This window comes from Fragaria vesca, unplaced genomic scaffold (assembly GCF_000184155.1).
Source record: "Fragaria vesca subsp. vesca unplaced genomic scaffold, FraVesHawaii_1.0 scf0513018, whole genome shotgun sequence".
NCBI lineage: Eukaryota > Viridiplantae > Streptophyta > Magnoliopsida > Rosales > Rosaceae > Fragaria > Fragaria vesca.
In genome coordinates this window covers 98,623-113,149 of record NW_004443419.1, presented here as the reverse complement: position 1 = coordinate 113,149, position 14,527 = coordinate 98,623, and the positions used below count along the sequence as shown (strand labels likewise).

The window sequence follows — 14,527 nt, the reverse complement described above, 5'->3', positions numbered from 1 at the left end:
TTTCAACTTCTGCATTGTGAAGGAGCAGACAAAATAGAGCTAATATGCGCGGAGTAGCTGCATTGTCGCCTGTTAAGAACAGATTCAAACCGATCTACCCCATTAAAAGTTCATGGCGCCAACTATGGTATAAATTGGCAGGAGAGACTGAACAGACTAAAATACCCTGCAAAAGATGCCACCTGCCAAGCTCTGTAATGGAGCCAACATCCCCCGTTAGCCCCAGATACCGATCTTATATCGGGGTCGAAAGGTGGGATACCGTTTTAAAATTTTTAAAAAATGAGATACCAAAGTTTTACTTCGTTAAAAAGTCAGATACAGTTTAAACTTTTTCCCTTTTTCAGGATCTTTGTTACTTGTTGGTAAACATGCACACATGTACACCGTATCGTGGAGGAGTAATTTCCATAAAAGTTTGTACCTTGTCTCGTTACTCATAGATACCCCCTATCCTGTGAAACATGGATGTATGCTCAAGGCTGGGCCACCTGTTAGTTAACACTATACACCAGTCAGGTCCACTCCAACTGTCAAACAAGCTCAGCTTCCACATGGCACTCTTCACCTCTCCTCTTCACCCCTTCCCTACACATGGCAGCACCACCAACTACCCCCCTTCCAATTTCTTCTATACTTTCACCAACCTCCTCCTCTTCTCCTCCTCCTCACCCTTCTCTGCTTCTCCATCATTCTATGCTCAAAAGGCTTACTCACCGCTTCCTCTCTTCAAACCCAACAAAACTACTCTCCTCACCCAGAAAACCACACCCACTTCCTCACTCTTTCATTTCTCATCGACCCTTCTTCGCTTCCAAGGTTCTTGCCATGGCTGACCAACATACTTCGAACCCAACTTCCCACAAACACACCAATCGCCTCGCTGCCGAGCACAGTCCTTATCTCCTTCAACACGCCCACAACCCGGTATCTCTGATTTTTCTCAGTTTTTATGTTTTTGGCATGATTGAGTTGAAAGTTGTTTACTTTAATGTTAAAGATGGGATTTTGATTGTGTTACAAGGTTGATTGGTATCCATGGGGTGAAGAGGCTTTCGCTGAAGCTCGAAAGAGAGATGTGCCCATTTTCTTATCAAGTAAAAATTGTTATATAATTCTTGCGTTGAACAAGTAGACATTTTTTATGTGATGCATTTGATAGATGATTACTCATTCAAAGTGTGCTGCTTTTTACATGTGAAGTCGGGTACAGCACATGCCATTGGTGAGGGTTCTTATTTGAATTTTGAGTTGATTATACTTGTATTGGATTTCGAAGTTGGAAAATGAACTGGAACTGATTTGTTTGGTGTGTGGAACTGTCATTTAGGTGTCATGTTATGGAGGTCGAGTCTTTTGAGGATGAAGGCATTGCCAAGTTGCTGAATGAGTGGTTTGTTAGTATTAAGGTGAGTCAAATTATGATTCTGTTGCTTATTTCATTTACCTCATTTTCAAGTTACCCAGTATCACAGTTATTATGTGAGATTCTGTAGTCCTTTTTTCTAACATACTATTACCGCAGGTGGACCGGGAGGAAAGACCAGATGTGGATAAGGTGAATGATTCATGATTATAAACTTAGAAAATTACCATCATTAATACCAGAAGTTACTAGTAGGCCTTCCGGAGCTCCTAACATATGATTGGGAATTCTTTTTTAAAAGTCTTTGAATTTCTAATTGTTATGTTATCTTTAATGATATTAAAGATTCTCAGGAGCATTTTGTATTTCCAAAAGATTAGGAGACAATATGAAAGGTGATTATAGTCATGAGCATGAGGCTTAGTTAGTAATGTGCTTAAAAGTTTACATATACTTACTGGTGATTAACGGTCTGGTTCAACTTCATTTTATGTAAAACCATAGAAGCTCTAATATGCCTGCCATATGAAAAAAAATAAAAATTGTTTCATCACAGCAACTTTTTGTTCTGGCACAAATGATTTCTAGTTGTTCGAGAAGAACCCTTTTCAGAAAAATAGTAACAACTTCGCATCTGTTATATGAGCAGCATGATGTGCTGAGACCATTTTTATTCTTCCAGGTATACATGACATATGTACAGGCTCTGTATGGTGGTGGAGGCTGGCCACTGACTGCATTCCTTTCCCCAGATTTAAAACCTTTGATGGGTGGAACTTACTTTCCCCCAGAGGACAAGTATGGAAGACTAGGATTTAAGACAATACTTGGGTGAGAAGGCGTTCAGTCTTTGAACAATTAACTTACAATTCTGCCCCCTCCCTACCACCCCTTCCCTTCCATGGTTATCTTGATTGGCACAAACACTTGAAAGTTTCAGCACAGTTCAATGTTGATTAGATTCTAAGCATTACCTGTATCTGCACCTTTTGCTTCAGAAAGGTGAAAGAAGCCTGGGAGACCAAGAGGGATGCGCTTGTTAAGAGTGGAGCCTTTGCTATTGAACAGTTGTCAGAAGCCTTGTCAACGAGTGCAAGTTCTAAAAAATTGTCAGATGGGGTTCCAAAGAATGCTTTGCGTCTATGTGCTGAGCAAGTATGTAGCCTTATTTGAGAATTTTCTTATCTGTTTGCGACGAGCCATGAACCATACTGTTACTTATGAGCTTTTGGTGTTGCAAGTCAAAGACCTGCTGCATACCTAATAACTTTCTTTCTGTTCTTCACTTTTTAATAAGGGCATTTTGGGAAACATGTTGGTCACCTTTTTTTTTTGTTTTGGGCAAATAGTCACTGATGTTTCATTAAGCTTCAAAGAAGAGGGAGCTCGTAATGAAACTATTTGGTGGAAAACATGAGTCGTATATTCAACTTTGTGGTGAAAAACATGAGTCGTGTATTATTGTTTCTCTTGCTGCACAAGAAGTCAGCTCTAATGCATTTGCATTTATTTGATCTTCTTAAAGCTTTCTCAAAGTTATGATTCGAAGTTTGGTGGGTTTGGATCAGCCCCAAAGTTTCCTAGACCGGTTGAGATTCAGCTGATGCTTTATTATTCAAAGAAGTTGGAGGAGACTGGAAGTCCTGCCAATGCCGATGAAGTTGTGAGACAGGTTCTCTTCACCTTACAATGTATGGCAAGAGGGGGAATTCACGATCACGTAGGAGGTGGCTTCCACCGATATAGTGTGGATGAGTGCTGGCATGGTTAGTTCTTTTTATAGAATTTTACTTCCATCAAATCTCTACTTGACAGGCATGATTGCAGAGTGACCTGTTTATTTAATCGAATGCATTTGTTTCATGGTCACCATGCCCAGTATCTCTTTTCTCTGGTTCATATTTGTAACAGATTATTGTGTTATGTTGCAGTACCACACTTTGAGAAGATGTTGTATGATCAAGGCCAACTTGTTAATGTCTTCCTAGATGCATTTTCTATCACCAAAGATGTATTCTATGCATCTATTGCTCGGGATGTTCTTGATTATCTGAGGAGAGATATGATTGGACTAGAAGGCGAAATATATTCAGCTGAAGATGCTGATAGTGCTGAATCTGAAGGTGCTACTAGGAAAAAGGAAGGAGCATTCTATGTTTGGTCTAGCAAAGAGGTTTCTCCATCGACTTTAGCATTTCCCTAATTTTGGCTGTGTGTCTGCATTAGAGTTACTTCAATGGTGTGAATTTTATCTGTCACTAGTGATATTTAGTCTACTGTGTTATTTTTCTCTTTCTGTTATTAAGTGTCTGATTCTATTTAGGTTGAAGATATAATTGGGGAAGATGCAACACTTTTTAAGAACCACTATTACATAAAGCCTTCAGGTAACTGTGACCTCTCTAGAATGAGTGATCCTCATAATGAATTTAAGGGTAAGAATGTGCTCATTGAGAGAAAAAGTGAATCTGAGGCATCAAAATTTTCTATGGCGGTTGAGAAATACCTCGATATTCTGGGTCGGAGCAGGCAAAAGCTGTTTGAAATAAGATGTAGTCGACCGAGACCACATTTGGATGACAAGGTGTTACTCTCTCAATTCAAATTTTCGTAGGATTCACCTCATTCTGTTATCCTTTTCTTTTTATCTGTCACCCAGAAATTGATAAATCAGATTTTGCCAGGTAATTGTAGCATGGAATGGACTGGCCATCTCAGCCTTTGCAAGAGCTTCTAAAATTCTGAAGAATGAACCCAAGGAGATCAAATTTAACTTCCCTGTTGTTGGTTGCGATGTAAGCCTTCACTGACTTTCACTTTATTAGTAGTCATACGAGTTGTTAATATACGTGGAAAAGAAGGTTTGGTGGTTTTGGAAAATGCCTAGTGTTGAATTCGTTTTCATTTATGGGAAATTGGACTTGTGTACTAGTTTTGAAGTTTTGAGTGTTACATTCACGGCGTAATCTCTTTTAGTAAAACATTTTCTTAATAATTAATGTTTTCCATTTTAGATGTAATGTAATAATTATCAGTTCGTAGGGCAGGGGGCCTGTAAGGTTAACCATGATAGTCACATCGGTGGACATCTTTTTACTTCACTGATTGTTCTGATGTGTTACATCACAAATATGTCAGCCACGGGAGTACGTTGAAGTTGCAGAAAAGGCAGCATCTTTTATCAGGCGACACCTTTACAATGAGCATTCTCATAGACTGCAACGCAGCTTCAGGAACGGCCCATCTAAAGCACCTGGATTTTTAGATGATTACGCTTTTCTTATTTCAGGATTATTGGATCTTTATGAATTTGGTGGTCAAACCAGCTGGCTAGTTTGGGCAATTGAACTGCAAGAAATGCAGGCAAGAAATATTATCCGCCATCTCTAAGTCTTGTAGTTTTCACCTTCTTCCCTAGACTTGATGCGAGTTTGTTTGACATATTTTCCAGGATGAAATATTTCTTGATAAAGAGGGAGGCGGCTATTTCAATACCCCAGGTGATGACCCCAATGTTCTCCTTCGTGTGAAGGAAGATCATGACGGGGCAGAGCCCTCCGGAAACTCGGTTTCTGTGATCAACCTTGTGAGACTGGCATCCTTACTATCTGGCAACAAGTCTGAGCATTACAGACAGGAAGCTGAACATGTTCTGGTTCGTAAACCAAAATTCTGATCTTACAAATTCACTATCCAGGAATATATCTCTATTGAGCCTTTCATTTTCTGTTCTGTTGACAGGCGGTCTTTGAGAAGAGATTAAAGGACATGGCCATGGCAGTACCCTTAATGTGTTGTGCCTCTGACATGCTCACTGCCCCTTCTCGGAAGCAAGTTGTCTTGGTTGGCCAGAGAAGTGATGAGTTTGAGACCATGCTGGCTGCAGCTCATGCGTCATATGATACCAACAAAACAGTGAGTAGTGAACTTATGCAAGTTGTAACGCTGCAGTTTTTCTGGAATATCTTATGATCTTCTTTAGTAAACACCACTTTGTTGTGCAACCAATGACAGGTTATTCACATAGATCCAACAAATTCAGAAGAGATGCAATTCTGGGAAGACAAAAACAGCAACATCGCTCTGATGGCAAAGAGTCATTTTGCCGCAGACAAAGTGGTTGCTCTTGTCTGCCAAAACTTTACTTGCAGTCCGCCTGTAGCTGAGGCTGGATCCCTGCAGGCTCTTCTCTCCCAGAAATTAGTCCATCCTGCTTGAGTTGGATTCGAGTAGAGAATTCTGATGAGGATACTAAATAGGTTTCTGTTCGTTCGGATATTGCACTAGTAAGTTTATATATAGAAGATACAGGTTCTCGGTATACACGTCTTTTTGTTTCTTTTTCTTATCAGAGGCACCTATACGTTGTATCAACAAGAAACGAGTTAAAAGGAGTTGAATGTTTTGAGTCTAAGTTCCAAGACGAACGGCAAACTGCAAAGTATTAACCTTGTTGTGTTTTGTCACAATGTTACTGGCAATGGGTATGCTGCACTACTTGAAAGGGTTCCAAAATCTTATTTAATAGAAGAGTTCCCAAACGGGGGATTAACAATCTCCTCACTCTGAAACAGTAGGGTATCAGTATGGCCGCCTTCTCCATTTTCAAAAGGGTCTTCAGATCAGCTCGTGTGTTTAGAAACTATGAGCACCCAGTGGAGGGATTGGATTCACAGTTTGGTCTTCAGAAGCAGCTGTTTTGTACCAGACCCGTCCAAGACGATTGTACAGTCTCTTACCTGGTTCGCTCGTGTGGATTGCCCCCAGAATCCGCTACTCTAGTATCCCCCAAGGTAAAGCTTCAATCTTTAGAGAAACCAAATTCCGTTTTAGCGCTTTTGAAACTCTATGGATTCTCAGATACCCAGATCTCAGCTCTTGTGTGTAGACACCCATATATTCTGGTCGCCAATGCCCAGAAAACCCTTTTGCCAAAGCTTGAGTTTTTCAGCTCCATAGGAATCTCAAGGCTCGACCTTGCAGGAGTACTGACCTCCAACCCAGTTATTTTGATGCGAAGCTTGGAAAACTTTATTGTACCCTGTTATAACATGCTTAAAAGCGTTGTGGTCTCTGATGTCAAGGTCGTCAGTGCTTGGAAGCGCAGCTCATATATTTTCGCAAGTAACTTATCCAAGAAAGTAGTGCCGAATAGTGAGTTTGTGAGAGAATTGGGCATGCCCGGGTCGTGTATTGCTTTGTCGCTGACAGATTATGCTGGTATCGTGACGAGAAAGCCTGAATTGTTCAGCCAACTTGTGGGTGAGGTCAAGGAAATGGGATTTGACCCTCAGAAGACAAGTTTTGTGCAAGCCATGAATGTATTGGCTGCAAAAGAGACATGGAAACGATGTCGAGAGGCTTATAGGAGGTGGGGTTGGTCTGAGGATCATTGTGTTTCTGCCTTCAGGGCGTATCCGCTGTGTATGATGTTGTCAGAGAAGAAACCAATGGACACAATGGATTTCCTAGTGAAAAAGATGGGGTGGGATTCCCACACGATTGCAAAATATCCCCATGTTTTTTCTTACAGCTTGGAGATTTTTTTACAGCTTGGAGAAGAGAATCATCCCGAGGTTTTCAGTTAGAGTTTTGGTTTTGAAAGGATTGATAGGGGAGGAGAAGTTGAATTTGGCTAATGTTCTTTCGAGGTTGGAGGAGTACTTCTTGGATAGGTTTGTGAACAGATATCTCAGCCGAGTACCTCAACTGTTGGATGTGTACCAAGGCAAAGCGTATGTGCAGAATGTATGTTCTTGATGACACTGTAAATTGGATTTATAGTCTTGAACTCTGAGGCTCTTCTAGAAGAAATGGAAGGAGTGGAATTTTTGAAGAGGTTCTCAGTTAATGGTAAGTGTCCTGTTTTATCTCGCATTGATTTTCTGTTCCTTAAAATATCTTGATCAAGAATCATTACTTTATACTTGCATCATCTCGAGTGCTTATTGAACTGGTTGTATGAACCTATCAGGCAATGTCACATTGTCTATTGCTTCATGTCACATTGCCACATGAAGGAATTTGGTTTTTCTAATATGTAAAACGTGAGGGGTCTCTGAGTTCTGTTGGTGTTCATCAGGTACAGGCTGCTCTTCAAACCATATAAAGGTTGAGCTATTCAAAAATATTGACCCAGCACCACCTTACCCATGATCATTTAGTTAGATTGCTTCATCTGCTGTTATGTGCTCTTTTAAAGTTCAAGTCTAAGTTCATAGAGAAGACTTAAGGTCTGAGATGGCTCTACTGTTTTCATTTCACTTTTGTGTTGGCCGTAGATGACTTGAGAGTTTTGGGTCATCACTCATCAACATTCTATAAAATAAAACAACAAGGGGAAAAACACTGTTTATATCTTTGATGAATTGTGTTTTTGCCCTCAAGTTCTGGTGAATTGTGTTTTTGCCCCTTATCTTTTTTACCCTTTAATGTAATTTATTTACAAATCTACCATTATACTGACTAAAAAGACTGTGTTACCTCTTAATACAAATTTATTTGCAAATGTTCAATTTTTCTGATCAAAAAGACGTTTGTGTCCTTGAAAATTTGTTACTTCTTTATTTTCTATTTTTTACTTGGTTGTGGGCATAGGATCAGAGCTGTCCATGGTGGGTTTTGGCAAGGGAAAAGCTATGGTATGGTGGTGGAATTAAAAAATGATGGTAGAGGCTATGGGGTTGATGGTGAATTTTGTGCAGGTGGCGGAATAGGAGGTGGTAGAATTGGAGATGAGCGGTGGATTTTGCAGGCATGAGGCCATGATGTTGGTGGTGGATTTGGGAAAGATGGATGTGTTTGTGAAAAATTAGGGAAAGACGGGAGAATCAGCGGTAGATTTAGAAAAGGTGATGGCATAGGAGGCGTGAAATGAGGATTGAATATTGGTCATCATCAAGAAATCCTACCCCGCAGCAACACGCGAGTGGTATCTAAAACACTGTTAGACAAGACATGTTTTATTTACCAATATCAAATATAAAAGAATAAGGCATGCAAATGGTCTATAGAAGACAGGGAAGAAGAAACTAAAGCATCAATTTCCAACCCATTTTTATCATAATCATTGAAAATAATGATTACAGTGCAACATATATACACACATGAAGTGAATATTGAATTATTGAATTTGGTTTAGGGTTTACATTCAATTCAACACAGCACCCATCAGGATCAGATTTACATGAGTTGAGTAGTTCAGTTCAGTTGAGAAGGAAAGCTTCCACGTCGAAGGCAAGGCTGACCAGAACTGGAAGACATAGGTTGATCATGCGATTCAGGAGTGTACTACGTAAACAGTTAGCACCAACATCTTGCTTTCATTGTACATAAGATGCATGAGCTACAAAACGCACCCCAAAGGAATGACCCTTGTTTGGTCATAGAGTGTGTTGAGCATTTGGGCATTCGTCTACTTCAAAGGCATGTAATACTTATGTGTAACTTGCTCATGAAAATTGTCTACTGACATAGTTATTGGTGAAGTTGAATCATACAAGGATATGCTGGTGACGACCTTGACCTGGACAAGGAAAACTGGAACATGTTCATGATCCGAGTGCTGGAGCTAGAAGTACAGGAGAACGGATTAGAAATTTGGGGTTCTGCTGTTTATAATATGCTAAACTCTAGGATTTTGAAAGCCAGTTCTGTGCAATTCTCCCATATTGTCTAGGAGAAGTACTTTTCGGATAGGTTTTGTGAACAGATATCTCAGGCCAAGTACCTCAATTGTTGGATGTGATATAGCTGATGTATGAATTTCTCTCATTCTATACCAAAACTGTGAAAAGCTCATTGGTTTTGTGGTCAATTATGTGAAAAGCTCAATGTTTGTAGGAAAAATCCTCATATATGGTACCTGAACTATAACCATAATGCAATAGACATTAGTTCCATAGTTCAGGTATCATACAAATTAAAAAGCTCAATGTTTTCTCAACAGTGAAAAAAAAAATTAAAACCTTTCCATCTCTGTTTAAAAATAAAAAATAAAATGCCTAGAGTGCAGTGAAATTGGGACTCCTCCCATCCCTCTAATCGGTGTTGCAAATTCCAATGGCACACGACTACATTTGCAGCAAGACCCTGTCATACCCATTTTCACGTCTGTTTTGCAGATATCGCATCCCGTTCGAAGGACTTCAAAGTCAGTGGTTTTGTACAACAACACTGACCGACGATTTCACGGTCTCTTACCTGGTCAACTCTTGTGGTCTCTCTCCCCAGAAGCCGCCATTAAAGCATCTCACAAGGTAAAGCTTCAATCTTTAGAGAAACCAGACTCTGTTTTAGCCCTTTTGAGACAGTATGAATTCTCAGATACCCAAATCTCAACTCTGGTGCGGAAACACCCACGTATTCTGATGACCGATACCCAGAAAACCCTTTTGCCAAAGCTTTGAGTTTTTCTGCTCCATAGGAATCTCAAGGCTCGACCTCGCAAAAACACCGACCTACAACTCGATGCTCTTTGACCGAAGCTTGGAAAACTTTATTGTACCCTGTTATAACTTCCTCAAAAGCGTGGTGGTCTCTGATGTCAAGGTCGTCAATATTTGGAAGCAGAGCTCATGGATTTTCAGAGCAAATCTCTCCAAGAATGTGATACCCAATACTCAGATTCTGAGAGAATTGGGCATGTCGGAATCATGTATTGCTTTGTTGCTAACATATTATGCTCATAGTGTGATGAGGAAGCCTGATTTGTACAGTCAACTTGTGGGTGAAGTCCAACAATTGGGATTTGACCCTCACAAGTCAAGCTTTGTGCAAGCTATGCAGGCATTATCTTTAAAAGGGACGACATGGAAACGATGTCAACAGGCTTATAGGAGTTGGGATTGGTCTGATAATGATATTCTTTCTGCCTTTTAAGTTGTTTCCACCATGCATGACCAAGTCTGAGAAGAAAATAATGGAAACAATGGATTTCTTAGTGAACAAGATGGGTTGGCATTCCCACAAGATTGCAAAATATCCCCATGTTTTATGCTACAGCTTGGAGAAGAGAATCATACCAAGGTGTTCGGTTGTTAAAGTTTTGCTTCTGAAAGGATTGATCAAGGAGGACAACTTGAGTTTGGCTACTGTTATAAGGGTGCCAGACAAGTACTTCTTGAGTAACTTTGTTACCAGATTTCTCGACAGTGTACCCGAATTGTTGAATGTGTACCATGGCAAACTGGAAGTGGACAAGGTAACATAGTTGCTAGGCTGATAGTGTCACATCTCAGAGGCATTACCAGAGAAAACTGAATTAGCCTCCCAAGTCTGGATAAGAAACAGGTTTCTCATATGTTCCCTCACCCTTGATTTTACTTGTTTGATTACGAGAACAGAAACAGGTTTCTCATGTGTTCCCTCAGCCTTGATTTTACTTGTTTTGATTACGAGAACACCAACTGTTTGTAATCGGTCTGAGTCTTGTTACCTGAATTCGTTATGAACAATGAGATATTTGATGCGCAGAAATTGAATGTCATCTATGTTATCACTGCTTAGTTTTTGAGGTCTGTCAATATTGTGAAAAACTCAATTGAAACTCATTAGTTTATAGTTTCTGCCTCTCTGTGGCTCACTAATCACACTCTCTAGATCGATTTATTCATCTACTTCAATTTGAATGCACAATCAGGAGGAATGTAGCTGGAAGTGGAAATCTTCTGTAAATAATGTTTCATTTATATAGTTGATCAACTTTCCTCGAATTCCTGAGCTACCCCTGGTCTCTTTTTTCCTTTTTCGGCTTTATAATACTCCCTAGTATCAAACATTATCGAAATGACAAGTTTTAGACTAAGCACAAAAATGATCATAACATCATGAGCTATATCCAGAATTAGAAAACTAGAATGTTCATATTAACTTTACTAAATCCTATATGCAGATCAGTGATGCAGAGTAGATCAGTGAGCAGATGTCAAAAGTGAGCAGAGTAGCTTCATCTCACCCCTCACTTGATGTCGCAGCTGAGATCAACAATACATTATTTGTGCGGAAATTTTTTAACAATTGTACACGATAAATGACCTACTCGTAATTTAGGTGTCTTATGTTTTGAAAAAATCAAAACGGCATTATATAAATTTGTGATCTCGACTGAAAGTATGCCACCTCGTTATTTACATCTGTAAAACTTTGAGGGCTAAATTAGTCCCTCTATATATTTATAGATTATATTCACTCTCTCAACATTTCAAGAGTAAGTGGGAAAAGCAAAAGACGACAGTAGATGAGGTTCATTTGGGAGAACCAAAACCCTAGTGCGTTTTGAATTGGGAACCCAAAATTGGCCATCTCCAATACTCCAATTCTCTCTAATGAAGTAATGAGTGGAGCATGGCACTCTTCTACATTTTCGGCAAGAGCCTCGGATCCGCACACCCAATGTTTTCAAGTCTTCTGTACAGAAATCAAGCATTTGCAGTAGCTGCTTCTCATTTTGGTCGAAGGTTCATCAGCAGCTCGATAATCCCAGCAGCCCAAGACAATCCTACACTCTCTTACCTCATTCGCTCATGTGGGTTGTCCCCAAAAGCCGCTACTCTAGCAGCCCACAAGGTACAGCTTCGATCTTTAGAGCAACCAAACTCCGTTCTAGCCCTTTTGAGAGAGTATGAATTCTCAGATACCCAGATCTCAACTCTTGTGCGGAGACGCCCGCAACTTATCTTAGCCAATGCGAAGAAGACCCTTTTGCCAAAGCTTGAGTTTTTCTGCTCCATAGGGATGTCAAGGCTCGACCTTGCAAAAATAATGACTTACAACCCAAATCTATTGACGCGAAGCTTGGAAAACAGTCTTATACCCTGTTATAACTTCCTCAAAAGCGTGGTGATCTCTGATGTCAAGGTCGTTCGTACTCTAAAACAGAACTCATCCATTTTCTTGGAAAATCTATCCAAGAATGTTAAACCCAATATTAGACTTGTTACAGAGTTGGGCATGCCCCACTCGGCTCTTGCGCGGTTGGTAGCATGTTTTAGTAAGACTGTGACGAGAAAGCCTGAATTCTTCAGTCAATTAGTCCGCCAAGTCGCAGAAATGGGATTTGACCCGGGAAATGTGAACTTTGTGCAAGCCATGGTCGTATTATCCTGGAAGAAAACAACATGGAGACATAAGGAAGAGGCTTATAGGAGGTGGGGTTGGTCGGATAATGATATTCTTTCTGCCTTCAAGAGGCATCCACTGTGTATGATGGTGTCTGAGAAGAAAATAATGGTGACAATGGATTTCTTAGTGAACAAGATGGGATGGGAATCAGGAAAAATTGCGGAGGTTCCGTATGTTTTTGTGTACAGCTTGGAGAAGAGAATCATCCCTCGGTGTTCGGTTGTTAGAGTTTTGTTGTTGAAAGGACTGATAGAAGAGAAGAAGTTGAGTTTGTCTTATGTGTTTGTGCCTTCAGAGGAGTGCTTCTTTAGTAGGTTTGTCACCAGATATCTCGACCAAGTACCTCAATTGTTGGATGTATACCAAGGCAAAGTATATGTGCAGGATGTATGATCTTGGTGACGCTGCAACATTTCTGGGGGGGTAGCTTTGAATCTGGAGGTGCTGCAAGAAAGTTTGTGAAGAAGCCTAGTGGTGATTTGAAAGAGGTTTGTCAACTAGTGTCTACAAAATAGCTGTTCCTTTAAGGGAATCACTGTCTTATTTATCATGTCCTGTTACATCAAATTGGCATTAACAATTAGGTATTTGATCGGCAGCAATGGAATGTGCTCTGTTGTGGCTCTTACTGGTTTTATGGTTTGTCAAAAATGTGAAAAGCTAAACTATAGTTGCTGCAGTTATCATTCTCTTATTGGTTTCATTAGAGACTCGGTTCGTCTCTATCCAGTTATCTACTTAAACTGGTTTAAGAACCAACAACCCTGGTGTGGTGCTATGGATCATCCTTTGATCTTGATTCCAGAGCTTTAGGGTTACTCTATAATGGTCGAAGAAGATGAAGGTAAACGAAATCAGTTTGCATTGGAGGAATGAAAAATTAGCTTAGCTGATACTGAACCTAGTAGATAACATTAATGTAAGAGATATTTACATGTTTCTTCTCTAGTTTCATTAGAAACAGTCATTAGTAGATTTAATGCAGTAGCAACTCTATATTGCTGGCTACTGGGTTGAGGTTGGTTGAAGAGCAAACTAAACATGCAGCAGCAGCCTGCTTCGGAGAGAACTGGAGGATCAGAGCGCACATCATATGCACACTTTCCTTGCTGCTTTGATAGGCCTGTTAAGCCAACAGGCCGGCTTGAAAATTGCAGAAGTAATTATAAGGGCACCTACATGCACCCGATCACATGCTTTAACTATTTAAGGCTCTGATGCATAAATCTGCAGTTGTGCAACTTAATCAACAGTTCAACACTGTTGGTTTTGTGGATCTGTCAATAAATATATTGTGAAAAGCTCCATCATTGATCAATCTTCTATGTGGAATTGAAACTTTGTTCATTTTGTTTCTCCCAGCTGGTTGTTTCTATCAGATTGAAGACATATTAGGGAGAGAGAGAGAGACAGGCAAACAGTTTTGTATAGTCATTGAAAAAGGTCATTGGACTTGATTGCACAAGCTGCCTTGTATGGATGAGTAGGTAGCTATGGAGATGAGGACTTGAGCTTAGTTGAAGAGCTGTTTGTGCTACCTGGTTTATTGATGGGTCTACATTCATAGAGATTGCACAAGTCTATATCCATATCTTGCAAGATTCTTTCCTCCAAATCAGGCACGCATAGAAGCTAAGGTTGTCCGTCTTCCAACACAACAACCTTTCCTTATACCATGTTAAGAGTTGTTTTGTAATCACAAAGCTTCCGCTACCTCTTTCTATATGAAAGAAAAGTTGGTACAACTGAATTCTTACAATCGTAAAACAACATTCTTTATTGGACTCTAGAATTTCATTACTTTGAAACACTAAAACTTTTGCCACACAATATTTTATCACTCATAATTCACATTTCTTTTCTTTATGAAGGTTAATAATCCGCATAATCCCGGAGCTGTCAAGTTGGGGATGTAGCTCAGATGGTAGAGCGCTCGCTTAGCATGCGAGAGGTACGGGGATCGATACCCCGCATCTCCATTTTTAACTTTTTTGTCCCTTTTTACTTTCTATCGAAATGCGCTCCTCACTCTAATCCAAC

At 40.0% G+C, this 14,527-nt stretch overlaps 3 protein-coding genes and 1 non-coding gene across 4 annotated transcripts; all 4 read left to right on the top strand.

The window, feature by feature from the left end:
* The first annotated feature begins 822 nt into the window (after nt 1-822).
* LOC101304640 (spermatogenesis-associated protein 20-like) lies at nt 823-5,685 on the top strand. Its single transcript, XM_004309633.1, has 15 exons — nt 823-927; nt 1,025-1,097; nt 1,204-1,225; nt 1,331-1,409; nt 1,526-1,558; nt 2,049-2,197; nt 2,365-2,521; nt 2,892-3,132; nt 3,298-3,539; nt 3,690-3,950; nt 4,051-4,161; nt 4,505-4,729; nt 4,818-5,021; nt 5,108-5,281; nt 5,381-5,685. Exons 1-15 carry the CDS (start codon nt 829-831, stop codon nt 5,582-5,584), a joined length of 2,274 nt encoding a protein of 757 aa, XP_004309681.1. The 5' UTR covers nt 823-828; the 3' UTR covers nt 5,585-5,685.
* Nucleotides 5,686-5,952: 267 nt separating this feature from the next.
* Nucleotides 5,953-8,126, top strand: LOC101313470. Its single transcript, XM_004309658.1, has 3 exons — nt 5,953-6,851; nt 6,919-7,101; nt 7,964-8,126. Exons 1-3 carry the CDS (start codon nt 5,953-5,955, stop codon nt 8,124-8,126), a joined length of 1,245 nt encoding a protein of 414 aa, XP_004309706.1.
* Nucleotides 8,127-11,710: 3,584 nt separating this feature from the next.
* LOC101313174 lies at nt 11,711-12,880 on the top strand. Its single transcript, XM_004309657.1, has one exon. It carries the CDS (start codon nt 11,711-11,713, stop codon nt 12,878-12,880), a length of 1,170 nt encoding a protein of 389 aa, XP_004309705.1.
* Nucleotides 12,881-14,393: 1,513 nt separating this feature from the next.
* On the top strand, nt 14,394-14,466 carry TRNAA-AGC. The gene has a single exon. It is a non-coding gene; the product is annotated as a tRNA-Ala (tRNA).
* The last annotated feature ends 61 nt before the right edge of the window (nt 14,467-14,527 follow it).

What these genes read in the sequence shown, in the direction of transcription:
- LOC101313174 (XM_004309657.1), top strand. Translation starts at nt 11,711, where the DNA reads ATGGCACTCTTCTACATTTTCGGCAAGAGCCTCGGATCCGCACACCCA.
- LOC101313470 (XM_004309658.1), top strand. Translation starts at nt 5,953, where the DNA reads ATGGCCGCCTTCTCCATTTTCAAAAGGGTCTTCAGATCAGCTCGTGTG. An exon ending in TTCCTAGTGAAAAAGATGGG is followed by an intron (nt 6,852 to 6,918) that starts GTGGGATTCCCA and finishes ATTTTTTTACAG; the next exon opens with CTTGGAGAAGAGAATCATCC. An exon ending in GATGTGTACCAAGGCAAAGC is followed by an intron (nt 7,102 to 7,963) that starts GTATGTGCAGAA and finishes TTGTGGGCATAG; the next exon opens with GATCAGAGCTGTCCATGGTG.
- LOC101304640 (XM_004309633.1), top strand. Translation starts at nt 829, where the DNA reads ATGGCTGACCAACATACTTCGAACCCAACTTCCCACAAACACACCAAT. An exon ending in TGCGTCTATGTGCTGAGCAA is followed by an intron (nt 2,522 to 2,891) that starts GTATGTAGCCTT and finishes ATCTTCTTAAAG; the next exon opens with CTTTCTCAAAGTTATGATTC. An exon ending in AGGAAGCTGAACATGTTCTG is followed by an intron (nt 5,022 to 5,107) that starts GTTCGTAAACCA and finishes TTCTGTTGACAG; the next exon opens with GCGGTCTTTGAGAAGAGATT.